Here is a 15,052-nt window from a genome sequence, read left to right on the forward strand (position 1 = left end):
GTCCCGGGCCTGGGGGCGGCGCTGGCCTTGCTGCTGCTGCTGCTGCCCGCAGGCTGCCCGGTGCGCGCGCAGAACGACACGGAACCCATCGTGCTAGAGGGCAAGTGCCTCGTGGTGTGCGACTCCAGCCCGTCAGCCGATGGCGCCGTTACCTCCTCGCTGGGCATCTCCGTGCGCTCGGGCAGTGCCAAGGTGGCCTTCTCCGCCACGCGCAGCACCAACCACGAGCCGTCCGAGATGAGCAACCGCACCATGACCATCTACTTCGACCAGGTCAGGCGCCGGCCGCCCCGCGCTGGGGGTCGCGGGCCCTCCTCCCCACCACCTGCAGGCTCACTCCTTTCGTGGGACGCCCTTCTTGGCCTCCCTCCGCTGGGTAGCTGGGCCTTCGTTAAACTCTGGGTCGAGTTGCCACTTGCCTGGTGGAGAGCCCATGAGAGCTGCCTGAGTGGCTGGAAAGACGTTTCCCAAAGGGAGACAGTGACCTCTGTGCGTTTTGCACAGAGAAAAAAGACTGTTGTTTGTGAAGGAGGCAATGGGTTACCCAGGTGGAGAACCTAGGGACTGAGGAGTGGAAACCTCTGGGCTTTGGAAGGGCCTTTTCCCAGGGCTTCCCGCTGGGTCATTCTGGTTGGACCCCCTGCTGAGAATTTGCATTTCCACCCCAAAGCCACTGAATCAGAAGGGCATTGAACAATACAGGTGTCTGCAGGCGGGTACTGGGGGGTCACCTGGGGACCTGTGGATTGTGATTAGTGTATCCGGAGTGGAAAGGTCTCAGCAGGGGCTGAACTGGAATGAACCGGTTCCCAGCCTTGGTTTTTCCAAAGGTTTCAGTCAACAGCAGCAACTGTTTATCTGCAGTTCATTCTGGGAGATGGACTGGGAGGGTCTGTCCATGTTCAAGAATGAGTGGGGATGGGCGGGGGCGGCACCCAGCCAGGAGGGAATCATTCCCTGTGGCCACACACAGGCACAATCAGAAGTCAGCCTTCAGCCATTTCCCTCCCCCTCCCTGGTCCTAAGAAGAGAGGCCAGAAAGAGCTCAGGCCTTCCACCCGCCTCCCCCAGAGGCTGTCCTCACTCCCCGTGTGTTCTACCCTGCCCCCTCTCACTTTGCTGCAACAGATTGGACACGTCATGGTGGTTTCCAAACTTTAGCTCATCAGTCTCTTCCTTGCAGCCAAGTGTTCCTATTAATGGCTATGTCTGGTGTGTTTACTGAATGAATCTCCGTGGCTTCGCCATGGCCTCCAGCTGGTGTCTTCATTGCTTGTAACCCTAAGGGCCATGGCTGGGGTTTCCTTCCTTCCTTCCTCTCTTTCTTTTCGTTGTCTCTTTGTTTAACCTGTTTTTATTTACAAGGCATAAATACATTTGTTTTAACTGTGTCCTAATAAAGGAGAAGGGGCTCTGGTGGCGTGGTGCCTAAGGCACTTGACTGTTAACCAGAAGGCTGGTGGTTCAAACCCACCAGCCCCTCCTCAGAAGGAAGACTGGACAATATACTTCCGTAGTGATACCGTCTTAGAAACCCAAGGAGGGTCGCTGTGAGTCGGATGGGACTCAACGGCAGTGAGTTGTTTTTTTTTTTTTTTAATAAAGGCAACAACAAAGAAATGAATGGGAACTGTGAATACGTTCTTCTGTATGTGACTTTTAAATGATTATTGTTGTTACTATTGTTGTTGTTGTTATGGCCATGCCTGAGACATTGCTCTCACAGTATCTGCACAGCCATCGGCAGGTGTCTGTCAGCCTGTGATATGGGGTAACCAGTAGGAGGACTCTAGTTTTCTGACTAAGTTGACAGTGTAGTGACATGATGGTTCCTGGTTCCCCCAGTTATGTACTCACTGAGACCAGCCTATGTGGGCCTGCCTGGGTTTTCTCTGTTCACAGCAGCAGCTTGAATTTGCTGAATTTGTTTCCTGCATTCCAAGATGAGGAGTTGGGGTGAAGACAGAGGGGCAGCTCCAAGGGCAGGGCGTAATGGCAGAATCCTTTATTCTCCTCTGAAGCCTTGCTAGGCCTACTGAGAGCAGAGCCTTCCTGGACTTTGAAGGGAAGCAGAGTCCTGCAAGGCTTTGTCGGGAACAATAGAGCTCAGTGTCTGTGCAGGTCTGCCTGTGACCAGCAGTGAAGTGGTCTCAGCTGGGCTGCAGAAGTCCAGGTTCCCCAAGGCCAGGAATGACTGTTGTTGGCTGCAGTTTGGAACACTCATTGTGAATCTGTCATACAATAAGTGGGCAAGACATGGAGAAGAAGCAAAAGCTACTCAGCTGACATTTGTTTTCTGATCAGATGGTGGGGTCCCTAGTCTGGGTCCTGCTGTTGCTGGTGGGGGTAGAAGCTGAGGGCACCGGCCAGCCACTTTCTGACTGAATGGGATTGTGTATTTGTGTGTAAGTTGGAGGGAGGAGACCACTCAGTGTGGCCGGTCTCTGGAGGAATTGCATTGTCATGCGGACCCTCTGCCCTTCCAGTGCAGCTTTTGCTGCTGCGGCCCTCTGCCTTTCATTCCAGGAGAACCATTGGCAGGGACCCATGATCCTGAACACGCTGGCTCGAGTTGTCGTGGTCTTCCATGTTGCAGGACTCCCTGAGTTTGAGCTGAGGGTGTCCACGCTCTGGAGTCAATTCTCCCTCTCCTCGTTCAGGTGCCTCTGCACCCCCTGCAGCCCAGCCAGGGAAGTGAGCCCACTGCTCAGCGCAGTGCTCCAGAAAGCAGGGCAGCTGCGTCACGCTCTGGGCTCTCACTCACTTGGCGGCTTGATTGAGCACCTACTGTATGCTGCCAGAGCATGGGGCAGGCACTGGGAAAGGCTGCAGGTAAAGACTGGACGCAGCCCTTCTCGCTGGAGCGCTGAATCCCCGCTGGATCTCGCCTCACTTTGCCTGTTTCTTTGGCTTCTGACTTGTCACCCTGCCTCTTCCTATTTGGTATAAAACTCTATTTTGTTCCAGGAAGCCTCATGTTGAGTTCCTCACAATCCCACACACCTCTACAACAGACTCAGCTGACACTTGGGCTACTGTCTTCCTTCCCTTCCTCCTCCTACATACAGCACGCTCGTCCACTGTTGGAATGCTGAAACAGTGATGCTAGGAAAGGACTTCAGGAAAGCTTTATTAGGCACAACCCAGGAGAATGCCTTTGGAGACAATTCCTCTGTGGGGGCTTGACACCCCGCCCATGTCCTTCCCAGGCTGGCCTAGGAGCGCTAAGGCTGTTGCCTGCCCTTCTGCAGCCAGTGAAGGACCTGGAATCGGTGCTGAAAGCATGTTGATGTGAGGCTGACAGTGTCCTCGCTTTATCCCTCTTTCCTTTTGCAGGTTTTAGTAAACATCGGCAACCATTTCGATCTTGCCTCCAGCATATTTGTGGCACCCAGGAAAGGGATTTATAGCTTCAGCTTCCACGTGGTCAAAGTGTACAACAGGCAGACCATCCAGGTGGGTCTCTCGGGCCACCAGCTGGCCCTTGCAGGGAGCAGTCGGTACTTCTCTGTCGTTCCAGGCCCTTCCCAGGGACCCTGGGCTGCGTGCTGAGCAGGAGGACTGGGGGTGCCTGGGGAGGCTGGGGGAGAAGAGGACAAGGTGTGGAAGTGGGGTCATTTCTGGTCGGCTGAGTGTGCCCTTTGCCTTGCAGGTCAGCTTAATGCAGAACGGGTACCCCGTGATCTCGGCATTTGCTGGCGACCAGGACGTCACTCGAGAAGCAGCCAGCAATGGTGTCCTGCTGCTTATGGAAAGAGAAGACAAAGTGCACCTCAAGCTGGAGAGGGGCAACCTCATGGGGGGCTGGAAGTACTCCACCTTTTCCGGCTTCTTGGTCTTTCCTCTATAAGCTCAGAGGGCCCTGCATGGCGGGATCTGCAGTCTGGACCCAGGAAGCCCCCTTCCTCCATGATACCCCGAACTCGCTGGAAGGTGACACTCGTTCGTAACCAACCATCAGACTGTGCAGTGGACCTCCTGCTAACTCTCTAGCGTTTCCTCTGAGTATTGACAATGCCTCGGGAACCTGGCCGCTAATTAGTTTTAGATGACAAGGTCTTAAGGAGACGTGAACTTATTGATCGGAGCCATTTGTACTTGTGATTGTAAAGTCAATATCGGATTTTGTCATTGGGACCATGAGCATTTCTTCTTTTGTTTGTACATTGTGTCGTTGTCCCTGAGCGAGGAGGAGCCCACTGGCCCAGGATGGATGGCCAGTTGCAGTCAGGGCTCAAAGCAGGAGCGTGGCAAGTGAACACCTGTGGGCCAGCCCTTGAAATGTGTTCCCTGTGTGTCTGTGTAGCCTTAAGAAGGAGACAGGCGCCACGTTCCTTCTGTGTTTTTTGTCCCCCTGGGTGGATGGGAGGACTTGGGAGGGGGCTGGGGACATTGTGAATCTATCAGGAAGTGCTTTACCCAGATATGCGATTTTGCACGACTGGACTGCAACTTTTGTTTTGTATTGTTTGTGTTTTTTCTCGAAAAGCTTTACTTTCCTTCCACACCCAGCTCTCCCTCCTCCCCCCAACTCTTCACCCTCATGTAGGGGGTGGGGAGAAGAAGTATGATAACTTCATGGATGAGACCAAACCAAACCAAACCAAACATACCTGGGTATTTTGCTTTGGATGAGACCTACGGAAGAGCAAAAAGTACCTGTATATCAGAGTAAAACTAACCTGTGGACAATTCCGTGGATTCGTTCAAAGTCATCTTCAGATGCACTTTGAGAACTAGCAGCTTGGAGATTTTAATTTTAATCAGAAAATGCTCTCAGAATGTGACCTGCCGGGGGCGTGTGTGGTGTAATACGAGCGTGGAAGAGGTAGTGACCATGCCCCTACCACATGCTGATGCTGGCCAAGCACGGAGTGTCTCATGTCTCCTCGGATCCATCTCTGAGTGAGGAGATGCCTCAAAGATGGCAGAGGCAGCCCTCTGTCTCCGGAAAGCCCCCTGCTCTGCCAAAGAAAGGGGCCTGTTGACATTCTGGGCAGGCACCTGGAGAGAGCCACCTGGAAGTCACTGCGCTTAGAGGTATCGGCTGAGCTGTCCGCCAGATTCCTCTGGTGTCAGCAGCTCTGTGCAGTATTGCTAGGGCACAGCCGGGCACGGATGGGTGCAGGATATATATGCCAAGGACTGTCATCAATCCCAAAGCTATCAAAGATGAGACCTCAAACCGGATGTGAATTTGTCCTTTGTGTAACAATGTAACCAAAATATCAACGCTCAAAAGTCATCCTTTAAGATTCAGAATAAATGGGTTTGATGTCTGGCTTGCTCTTCTCCCTCCACACCGTCTCCTGATTCTCACAATATCCGTAAGTAAGACCAAAGCTTAGGAACAAGTGACTCCTCACTGTGCCTCTACCAAACACCCACGCTGCCATACACCCATGCTCTCACACCCGTAGAGGCAGATCTCGCTGTGATGCTAGGTGGATACCACTCTTAGATACACACAATGTAGACTGTGTGTGTGTGTGTGTGTGTGTGTGTTTATCTCACACAGGGAGTTTTGGGAGGGGAGAGTGTCGAAAAGATAGCATTAAGAAGGTTTGCTGGCCAATCTTCTCAATTATCTTTGATGTCTACAGTGTCCAGTCCAGTATTTCAATTGGCGAATGCTGACCCAAAAGGAACAGCTGTTGGAAAAGTTTCAGGTGTTTAAAAATGGTGGGTGGAGAGAGGGCTCTGTTTTCTCATAAGAAATGCAGTGGGAATGGTATCAGTAGTGAAGGTATAGCTTGACTCAGGGTCAAAGTTTGACTGTCCTTAGCTGAGGAGTGCAATGGGATGCAGAATTTAATTTGAATGACGAGGTCTGTTTCATTTCAGGCATTGGGGGGAGGGTGGGATCAAGAAAAGCAGCCGCAAAGAATTGGGGTTATTCTGGAGAGAGCCTTCAAAGGGTCAGTTTTAGTGTTGGCGACGTGGACAGAAGGAGACAGCTGGTAGGTTTTCTCTGTTTGTGCTTTGTTATTCAGGCCTCAGTCCCCCATCTTCTTCACCCTCTAAAACAAGCAGTTCGCCTCATTGGAGCACAATGTAGCATTTCAGAGACATAACAGGAGTACTTGTTATTTTTACTGCCTAATGATACATAATACAGTTGTTTGTATTTACAACTTTATCACACAGGTTGTCATATGGTTATACTGTAATAAAGAATAAGTTATTAAATAGACCAATCTAAGAATAAGTGCATGTTAGGGGCTATTTTATATTAGAAAAAAGGCAGTTTCATCCTTTCTTTTAGTCTTATTTTTTTTTTTTAAGATGGATGCCAAAAACCGCATTAGGAAGAAGCCATGAAGATAATGTCTCTGAGGTTCTTTTTCAGCAGAGCAGTGTCTGCCAAGGTTCTCTCTGGCTAACAACCTTGATCTTTGAGGGAGATTAAGCTTCTGAAGGCAGTCTACACAATACATACCACACCCACGGCCATCCAGCTGATTCCCACTCACAGCGCCCCTAGAGGACAGAGTGGAACTGCCCCAGATGGTTTCCAAGGCCATCAATGTCTATGGACGCAGACTGCCTCATCTTTCTCCCATGGGGTGGCTGGCAGTTTTGAACGGCTGACCTTTTAGTTAGCAGCTGAATGCTTTTAACACTGTGTGACCGACCAGAGCCCCTACTGTCTGGATAGGAGAGATCAAAAGGCCAAAGTATATTTTCCTTTAAAAAATATCTATAATATTGGAAGCTGGACATTTAGTACCTCTCTCTGAGCCTCAGTTTCCTCCCCTGAGCCATGGGTGCTGCAGCACCGCCCTATTGGCCCACCTCACAGGGTGGTTTTGATGACCATTGGGAAGTGTTCTGAGAGCCGGGAAACACTGGTCAGATGGGGCGTTGCTGTGTAGGCAAGGTGCTTTGGAGAAGCTGAGTTTTCAGTGTGCATGTATGAAAAGTCATTAATATGAACATATGAGAGTAAGAGGATGGTATATAAACATAGTTCTCCTATTTCTGAACAGTCCATTACAACTGTCACACTATATTGAAGTTTAATTTTTAGCACGGATGCTAATATGACTATATCAAATTCCATAAGTTTTCAAGTCATTCAAATTTTATTGATGTCATTTGACTACTGTATGTGGTTTAAATTCACCTTTCTGCTCCAGTATGTAATATGGAAATTTTATAATAATAATCCACTGTAATATTTTTAGCAAGAGTCAAGAATGAGGTCATGGTATTTTGGCATTATGATAGTATTTTGCTGTGGTTGATACAAGCTAATCCTACTGAAGAGATACAGAAGTCGTAAAGGATTGTAATATAGAACCATTTTGTAACTCAGAATACATTCTAGATTTGAAATACAGCTCTAATGATTTAACTCTAAGTCCTAAAAACCTGTGCTTACCATCTGTCATTCTTGGGCCTTTTTGCATCCTAATAGGTTCAGTTTATGTATTCATGCATAAAAGAAATGGTCTGCATTTTCATAATTTGTATTTATTTTGGCTGCAGGAATATTTGCATGGTCACATAGCTTTACTTGTTTAGATAAACTTTTTTATCTTTAGAAAAATTTAGTTATATAAGCCTCAGAAGAGTTAGGAAATACATACAAACCAAACCAAGAGAAACAAAAAAATTTTGCTGATTTCATTTTATTTGTAATATTTTCCTGCTCTCTTCCCAAGGAAATGACTGGCCACTTACCTCGTAGCCACTCCATTCACTCTCTTGTTGGCCTGTAAACATGTGAATATACACATCTGCTTTCTTAAGACAGTGATACCAAATAAAAGAGACGACCCAGCCCCATTCTACTGAAATGCAGGAATATGTGTGAAGGGGCAGGGCTGCAGGACAAAGAGCACTGGGCCAGTTTGTGTCCCTCGGTATCACAGCACTGTCTAAGGAAGCTTTTATAAGGACAGATCGTACTGCAGTAAGATGCTGTTGCTCTGAAGGAAATAGTTAATGTTTACATTTCCACAGAGTAGTGAGCATGTAATTAGTACATAGACATGCTCAAAGGGAAGGCCCTGGACGTATTTAACACAGTAGAACTCAGGCAGCTTGCACTGAAGCATTCTCAGGGGCTTACTGTGCCCCCCGTCAAAAACGTATAGAAAGAGGGCAACCAGAGAATTACAACAAAGTTTTCCTTTTTCTGGTTGTTTATGTGGGAATATACCTACTATCTGGATTATTTCCAAAGCTTGTGCTTGCTACTAACATGGGATATTACCCACAGATCTTTAAATTGCAGCTCAAAGCCTGTGACAGCTATTTTCCTTGGCCTCTAAGGAGCAAACATCCAGATATAATGAAGGAAGTTGTAACACAGTTTCCATTTGGGTTTTATCAGTTCCTCTTTCTGCTCTCTGCCTCTATCTGTCCTGTGACGCTCTGGGCAGAGTTAGCTACCGCTGCCCACACTCAGTCAGCCTTGCTTCCGTCATTTGGCCGTTGAAACCCGCTGTCAATTGCGGTTGCCTACAAGTCTATGTGCTGCTTTTGCAGATGGGAGGCTACAGCTCCTTGCATTTAGACTTGCTAAACCTCCATGTGTGACATTGCCGACTATGATGTCATTGCAGAGCTCCCTTCTCTCCCCATCCCCCACAAGGAAACACAAGCTGCCAAGACGCCTTTAAAAATAGACTCAGTGATTATAAACTTTTCTTTTAAAAAAACAGCATGTCCACGAGTCTGTGTAATGTCATGCCAAAACATGAATCCTAAGCAAATGAGTTTCCTTCCATCCCTAACCCAGTAGGGTAACTTGAAATTCTAAGGGCACAAGCCACGTGCCCGTGCTCCCTGCAGATAATAGGAGCTCTGTTATCTTCCTAAGTGGGTTTTGCTGTAGACTTCCATCCACAGAAGCTCTCAAGTGTCCACAGGATCATAAATCATCATCTTCCTCAGCTCGCCCCCACACATGCACTGGGGGGTGTGTGGAAATGAGCTGCCTGACAACTTAATTTGGAAAAGAAATCTTCATTCCCTCTTCTTACTGCCTGCAGCAGGACTCCCTGTGGTCAGAATGCAGCTTTGCACTTGAGCTGTTCTAACAGAATGAACACTGCTTACTAAGGCCGCACGGTCCATCTTGCCACCTGACTCCCAACGCCTCAACTTTGATGATGGCTGCCTCCAATTCTTCAGAATGGCGGATTTTTCCTTTGAAATTCTTTTCAAGTGGAGAATGTTGACAATGCACTTAGATACAGAATTCCTCAGTTACATTGCAAAAGTTTGTGTGATCTTACTTAAATCATTTTTTTTTAAATTGCCAAACCCACTGCCAATGAGTTGATTCTGAGTCATAGCGCCCCTAGAGGACAGAGTGTAACTGCCCCAAAGAGTTTCCAAGGCTGTCAATCTTTATAGAAGAAAGCCCAGACCAAACTCACTGCTTTGGAGTGGATTCCCATGCACAGCCGCCGGAGCACAGAGTAGAACCGCACCATAGGGTTTCCAAGGCTGTCAGCCTTCATGGAAGCAGACTGCCTCATCTGTCTCCCATGCAGCAGCTGGTGGATTTGAACCATTGCCCTTTTGGTTAGCAGCTGAGTGCCTTAACCACAGCACCACCAGAACACTCTCATTGCCGTTTCCTGTGATTTCAAAGTCCACTATGATACAGTGTACCCTAAAATTTCCCTGATTTTATATACAAATGGATATTTATTGTGATTTCAGACACTTAAATATTATGGAACCTACCTAAGGATAACAGCATAGTAAAATGATTAATATATAACTAAATTAACTTCTCATTAATGAAGCCATCATTTGCATTATTTCTACTTAGGTCTCCAAGATTGTGATCATCTTTGAAAAGTCTTTTATTCTGTGAAACACTTACCTTGAAATGGCTAAGATGGCTCTTTTGACCATCATTTAACTATTAGATCGTGAGCTGCGTATCCCAGAGTGACATCTGTCACTGCAAAACAAACACTGGGTGTGCAGATGTGGCAGGGCCTTCTTTTCATTTTCCCAAGCATCGTGTCAGAATGTCCTAGCCGGTCTGTGTTCAGGAATTGTAAGCTGACAGTGGAAAGAGTAATTAAATTACTGACAAAAAATGCTCAGTCCTTGTGGGAGCAGTGTGGATACTGCCTTTTCCCTGTAGGACGTTTACGGACTGTTGCCTAGGGTTCAGATAGTGTGCTTAGAGTTGGTGATAGAGAGAGTCACACTCAGTGTGCACCAGCACGTACCGCCCTCATTAAAGTAGGGCTCACACTAACCTGCATGCTGTCCAATTAAGTCAGGCTGAGTGGTGGGCTGGACTGGGGGGGTGAGGAGCCTTGCAAGTTTGCATTCTTATGTGTGTAGTAAAATGTGTTGTGTTTTCACATTGGAAGAGGAGATTATTATTTTCCATTGGCACTGAGTACTGAACATCAGTTGATAGCCAACGAAAAGTTCCTCCAGGTGCCTTCTCCCTATGAGGAACAGAGTTGAATATTTAGCTGACTAAGACTTAAGAACTAAGCTTAACAATGTGGAAGTGGAATGACGACAGAGACCGGGAGTTTCTATTGTTTTCACACAGTCTTTTTTTCAGTTCTATTATTTCTACTGACCTGAGGTGTGGTGAGGTTCATGGAAAGACAGAGGCACGTTAGAATTAGTCAAGCCTTTAGAAGACAGATCAAACTCACTGCTGTCGAGTCTGATCCGACTCATAGTGACCCCTCCTAGAAGACAGACAGGATAGAAGCAAGGCATGATGGGTACTGAAGTCTTTCTTCAACAGAACTGAATGGAGTCCATATACATACCACTTTGAGATTTTATCCAGGGCATTCACTTAATAAATAAATATCTAACCTAAGAAAAAACTAAAACACAAGTGCAAGACCAAATGATTCTTATCTGTACATACATGTTTACCTGTGCATGTGTGTGTATGCATGCATGCGTTTGAGTATAAACACACATATTTAAAAAAAAGGAAAAAAGAAGTTGCTATCCAGTCATTTCCTATTCATTGTGATCTGACTCCTGGCGACGGCTGTGTGCAGAGGAGAACTACCATCTCTAGGGTTTTCAAGGCTGTGGCCTTTGGGGCGTGGGTCACCAGGCCTTTCTGCTGGGCTAAATGGAACCAGCAACTTGGTCCGTAGTTCAGCATTAATCATTCCCACCACCCAGGGGCTCCAGGAAGGAGCTCTGGTGGTGCAGTGGTTTAGGCGTTTGGCTGGTAACCAGAAGGTCAGTGGTTCAAATCCACCAGCTGCTCCACAGAAGAAAGATGAAGCGGTCTGTTTTCATAAAGATTTATAGCCTTGGATACCCAGTGAGGGTTGCTATGAGTCAGAATCAACTCGATGGCAGCGAGTTTGTTTATTTGTTGCAGGAGCTCCATGAACAAGTGTCTCTATCGACATGTACCCATGTGCCTGTAGTCATATCTACAGTACATCCATCTCCAAACTAACCCAACATCCATGTCCATTTCACGCATATCTGGCTGGGCCATTGTCAAACACTTTGCCTTCACAGAAGAGGGATCTTCTGAACTTGGTACTTTTGCTTCAGTCTGTAGATTTATTCTCTCTCTCTTTTTTCTCAGTCGTGTGGTCTTTGTTTCCTATTTTATTTCTTGTATTCAATCTTAAAAGTCTATTTCACCAGGAGCGAGAAATTGCATCTGGTCTCCCTGACAGACAGTGACTGAGAGCTATTGAGAATAATTAGGCCATCTGCTGTGGTGAATCCAATAGAAAGACATGACCGGTGGGTCATGGTCTAACCTGCTCCTCACCCACTGCAGCGACATTACCTGGCACCCAAGAATGACCAGGGTTTAAAGAGAAATGCCACATCTCCACAATCATTAGCAGGCAGAAGGCCTCCGAGCATCAGGCTGTGATAATTAAAGAAGACTTATCAGCCCCTGAGGCCTCTTACTTTCTGATGCTCAATTTTTCCATTTTTTTTTTTTTAAGTCTCAAAATGTACTGCACCAATCAGTGAATGTCGTACAATTTTTATTTAATGACTTTTACTGATTCTTGAGTCTGTTGATTAGGAGAAAGGATTTATGTAAGTAAACTTTTCTTTATATGTTAATGGACAATTGAACTGAACCCACACTTATTTTGTTATATTTTGCAAAACATTTGTTTGAAAAAAAACCCAAAAAAAAACTCCCCAATAGATGGCGCCGCTGCAGTGACTGAGGCTGGTGAGTAATTAGTATGCAAAACAGGCCTCAAGAGAGACCTCTGGGAATCCCCTTCCAGCGAGTTTGAGAAAGACAAAAATGTGCCTTTCGTTTTGCAAAATGCAAATGGACATCGTCGTATAATCTGAGAATTTCAGAACAATTTCATGATAGTTTGAGGTCAAGAAATCACCTGTCACGTCCACAGTTCCGATGTCAAATATCTTTGAAACATAAGGCGCACACAAAATTGTGAGTTTCAAAGGCATGACCTGTGAGTCCTTCTCGGTGTTTCCCCCGCTGCGCTTCAGGTCTCTATTAGTTAAAACTTAGTGTGAAAGAGCAAGAGTGAAAACGGAACCCTCCCTCCTTGTTTATGAGAAAACAAATTTAGGAGCTGGAAGCATATTGTCAGGGCACTCTGCCCCTGCCCACAAATAGCCCGTCTGTCAAAACCCCCCGGGGCAGAAACGGCTGGTGTGTGAGGCTGCTGACAGACAGGTCGGAGGTGTGAGTCATCCGGAGGCACGTCTGTGGAATAGATCACAGCCAGTGAAAACCCAGGGAGTGCGGGGCTACTCTGAGACACAGGGGGCGCCATGAGCGGCAGTCGACTGGATGGCAGCGGGTGGCCACAGAGGCTGAGCACTGTACTGAGAGCTTCGCTGTTACCATGCCCTCAATCATAGGGTTACTGTGGTAGTCAGGGCTTTGTGGCTTGGCTGGGCCACGGTCTTGAGTGGCGCGGCAACCGGATGTTGTTATGGCCCTTGATGAGATAAGATGTTTTATAATCAACTCCAGGGGGAGTCTGCTGTGAGACAAGAATCAGTGGAGGAGGCTTGCCGTCAGGATGTGGCCTGCTTCCGGTATACACTGAGAAACTTCGGGAAAGATCTCTCGCCTTGTGCCACAGTTTGGAGCTTGCATTTGGCGGGGAGTCTTCATCTCCAGCTTCTGGACTTGAACCAGTGGTCTGCCAGGTTGCCTGCGGATCTTGGGTTCTGCCATTTTACCTGTTGATCTGCACTGGCATGGCTCAGAAGAAGCCTCTAGCTTTCTGTCGTGGGCCTGGAACAAAAGACAGGGCTGAAGCAAGGTCAAGGGCCTTCACCCAGCCGCCTAGAGCTGGCACTCTGAACTTGAACTTCTAGCCTCCTGACTGGAAGAGAATAAAGGCCTGTTTATTAAGACATCCATGTGTGGGATTTCTGTTAGAGCAGCACCAGAGAACCAAGACAATAACTTTATCGTGGGCACTAGCGTCTCCCCATTTAGCAGAAGATTGGAACATAGCTTAGTTTTTAAAGGACTTGCTTAAGCTTCCTAGCTAATGAAGTGCAGAGTGAGGAGTCCAGTCTTAGGCTGTCTAAAGGACATGACTGGTCCTCTAAACCACTGTCTTGTACTGCATCTCAGTTTGAGAAAGTGTGTGAATTGTTCAATGAACTAAGAAATCTATATGTTATAAGTAATCATATGTGTTGATGTCACAGGGTCAGTAAAACTCATTGTTAAAAGCAGGACTGTTTCCTTTACCTCATGCCAACAAGGAACTGCTCTGTTGTGATCATCAGCGAAGTACTGCCACAGCTGTCAGAAACACCCCAAAGCTCCTAGATCAGAAACACCAGCCTGGCTTCTTCCTGGGCGGGTTATCATGCAGAAATAAAGGAAACCGTTTCCCGGCCAGAAGAGCTCTGGTGGTAGCACAGTGCCTAAGGCATCTGACTGCAAACCAGAAGGTTGGCGGTGCAAGCCCACCAGCCAGTCTGCAGAAGCTAAGACTGGGCAATCTACTTCAGTAAAGATTTACCACCTCAGAAACCCAATGCGGTTCTCCATGAGTAAGAATTGACTTGATGGTAGAGGGTTTGGGCTTTTTTTTTTTCCCCCTGCCAGAATTTTTGCAGAGATGAGTGGTAAATACTCAAAACACCAAAACATGTCACTAAAAATACCTCATTTCCCCTTTTATTTTCTCCAAATCATTATTATTTAAATAAAGGCCACTAATCACTTTCTAGGAGCCCTGGTGGCCTAGTGCCTAAGGCACTTGACTGCTAACCAGAAGGCTAGTGGTTCAAACCCACCAACCACTCCTCGGAAGGAAGGTTAGCCAATCTACTTCCGTAGTGATACCGCCTCGGCAACCCAAGGAGGGGTCGTTATGAGTCGGGTCTGACTCGAAGGCACATAACAACAACAATCACTCTCTAGAATTCTTGAATGAAACCCAAGAAATCAAATGCAAGAGGCAAACAAGCTATGTTTCGCTTGAACAACTCTCCTCTTGAACACTATTTAGGGAATTGTAAGAGGGGTTGCCACGAGTCAGAGGATGACACATAGCGACAACAGCAAGCTTAACCTAAGGAGCTCTGGTGGTCTATTCCTTAAGGCATTTGGCTGCTAAGCAGAAGGTTTGTGGTTCAAACTTACCAGCTGTGCTGCGAAAGAAAGAGGAGGCAGTCTGCTTCCACAAAGATTTACAGCCTTGGAACCCCTTGGGGGTTGCTGTGGGTCAGAATCTACTCAGTGGCAGTGAAAAGCTTAACCTTTTGCTGGAGGAATACCTGTTTGAGCTGTAATCAGGGTATTCCCTGTCTTGAAAGCATAACTAGCAACACTAGAACTAATTACAGTTAATGACAGATTTTAGAGAAGGTGAGTAGTATTTGGTTGAATTAAATGCTCTTCCTGTATCCTTATACTAGAGGGAAAGAAAATAGAGCTTTGAAGTTAGGTGATAAAAAGGCAAAGCAAAACGATGCAACATCTCCAAATGTTTATATTCTGTCCTCATGTGAGAATGGGTTCTGCATCTTGTTAACTCATCACATCTTTCTCACAGCAGTACCACCTTAAATTAAAAGGGGCTTATATTTAGAC

General features: G+C 46.9%; 1 protein-coding gene across 1 annotated transcript in view; it reads left to right on the plus strand.

Annotated features, from left to right (window-relative positions):
* The window catches only part of LOC103208634 (cerebellin-2), a 6,659-nt gene extending 2,809 nt beyond the window's left edge, over window positions 1-3,850 (plus strand). The window contains exons 5-7 of the mRNA XM_007954332.1: window positions 5-273; window positions 3,337-3,456; window positions 3,653-3,850. Of these exons, the coding sequence (XP_007952523.1) occupies window positions 5-273; window positions 3,337-3,456; window positions 3,653-3,850 (587 nt within the window). The remainder of the gene's footprint in view (window positions 1-4; window positions 274-3,336; window positions 3,457-3,652) is intronic.
* The last annotated feature ends 11,202 nt before the right edge of the window (window positions 3,851-15,052 follow it).

The sequence above is a fragment of the Orycteropus afer genome, unplaced genomic scaffold (assembly GCF_000298275.1).
Source record: "Orycteropus afer afer isolate SDZICR_OR568_19922 unplaced genomic scaffold, OryAfe1.0 scaffold00458, whole genome shotgun sequence".
In the NCBI taxonomy this organism is placed as follows: Eukaryota; Metazoa; Chordata; class Mammalia; order Tubulidentata; family Orycteropodidae; genus Orycteropus; species Orycteropus afer.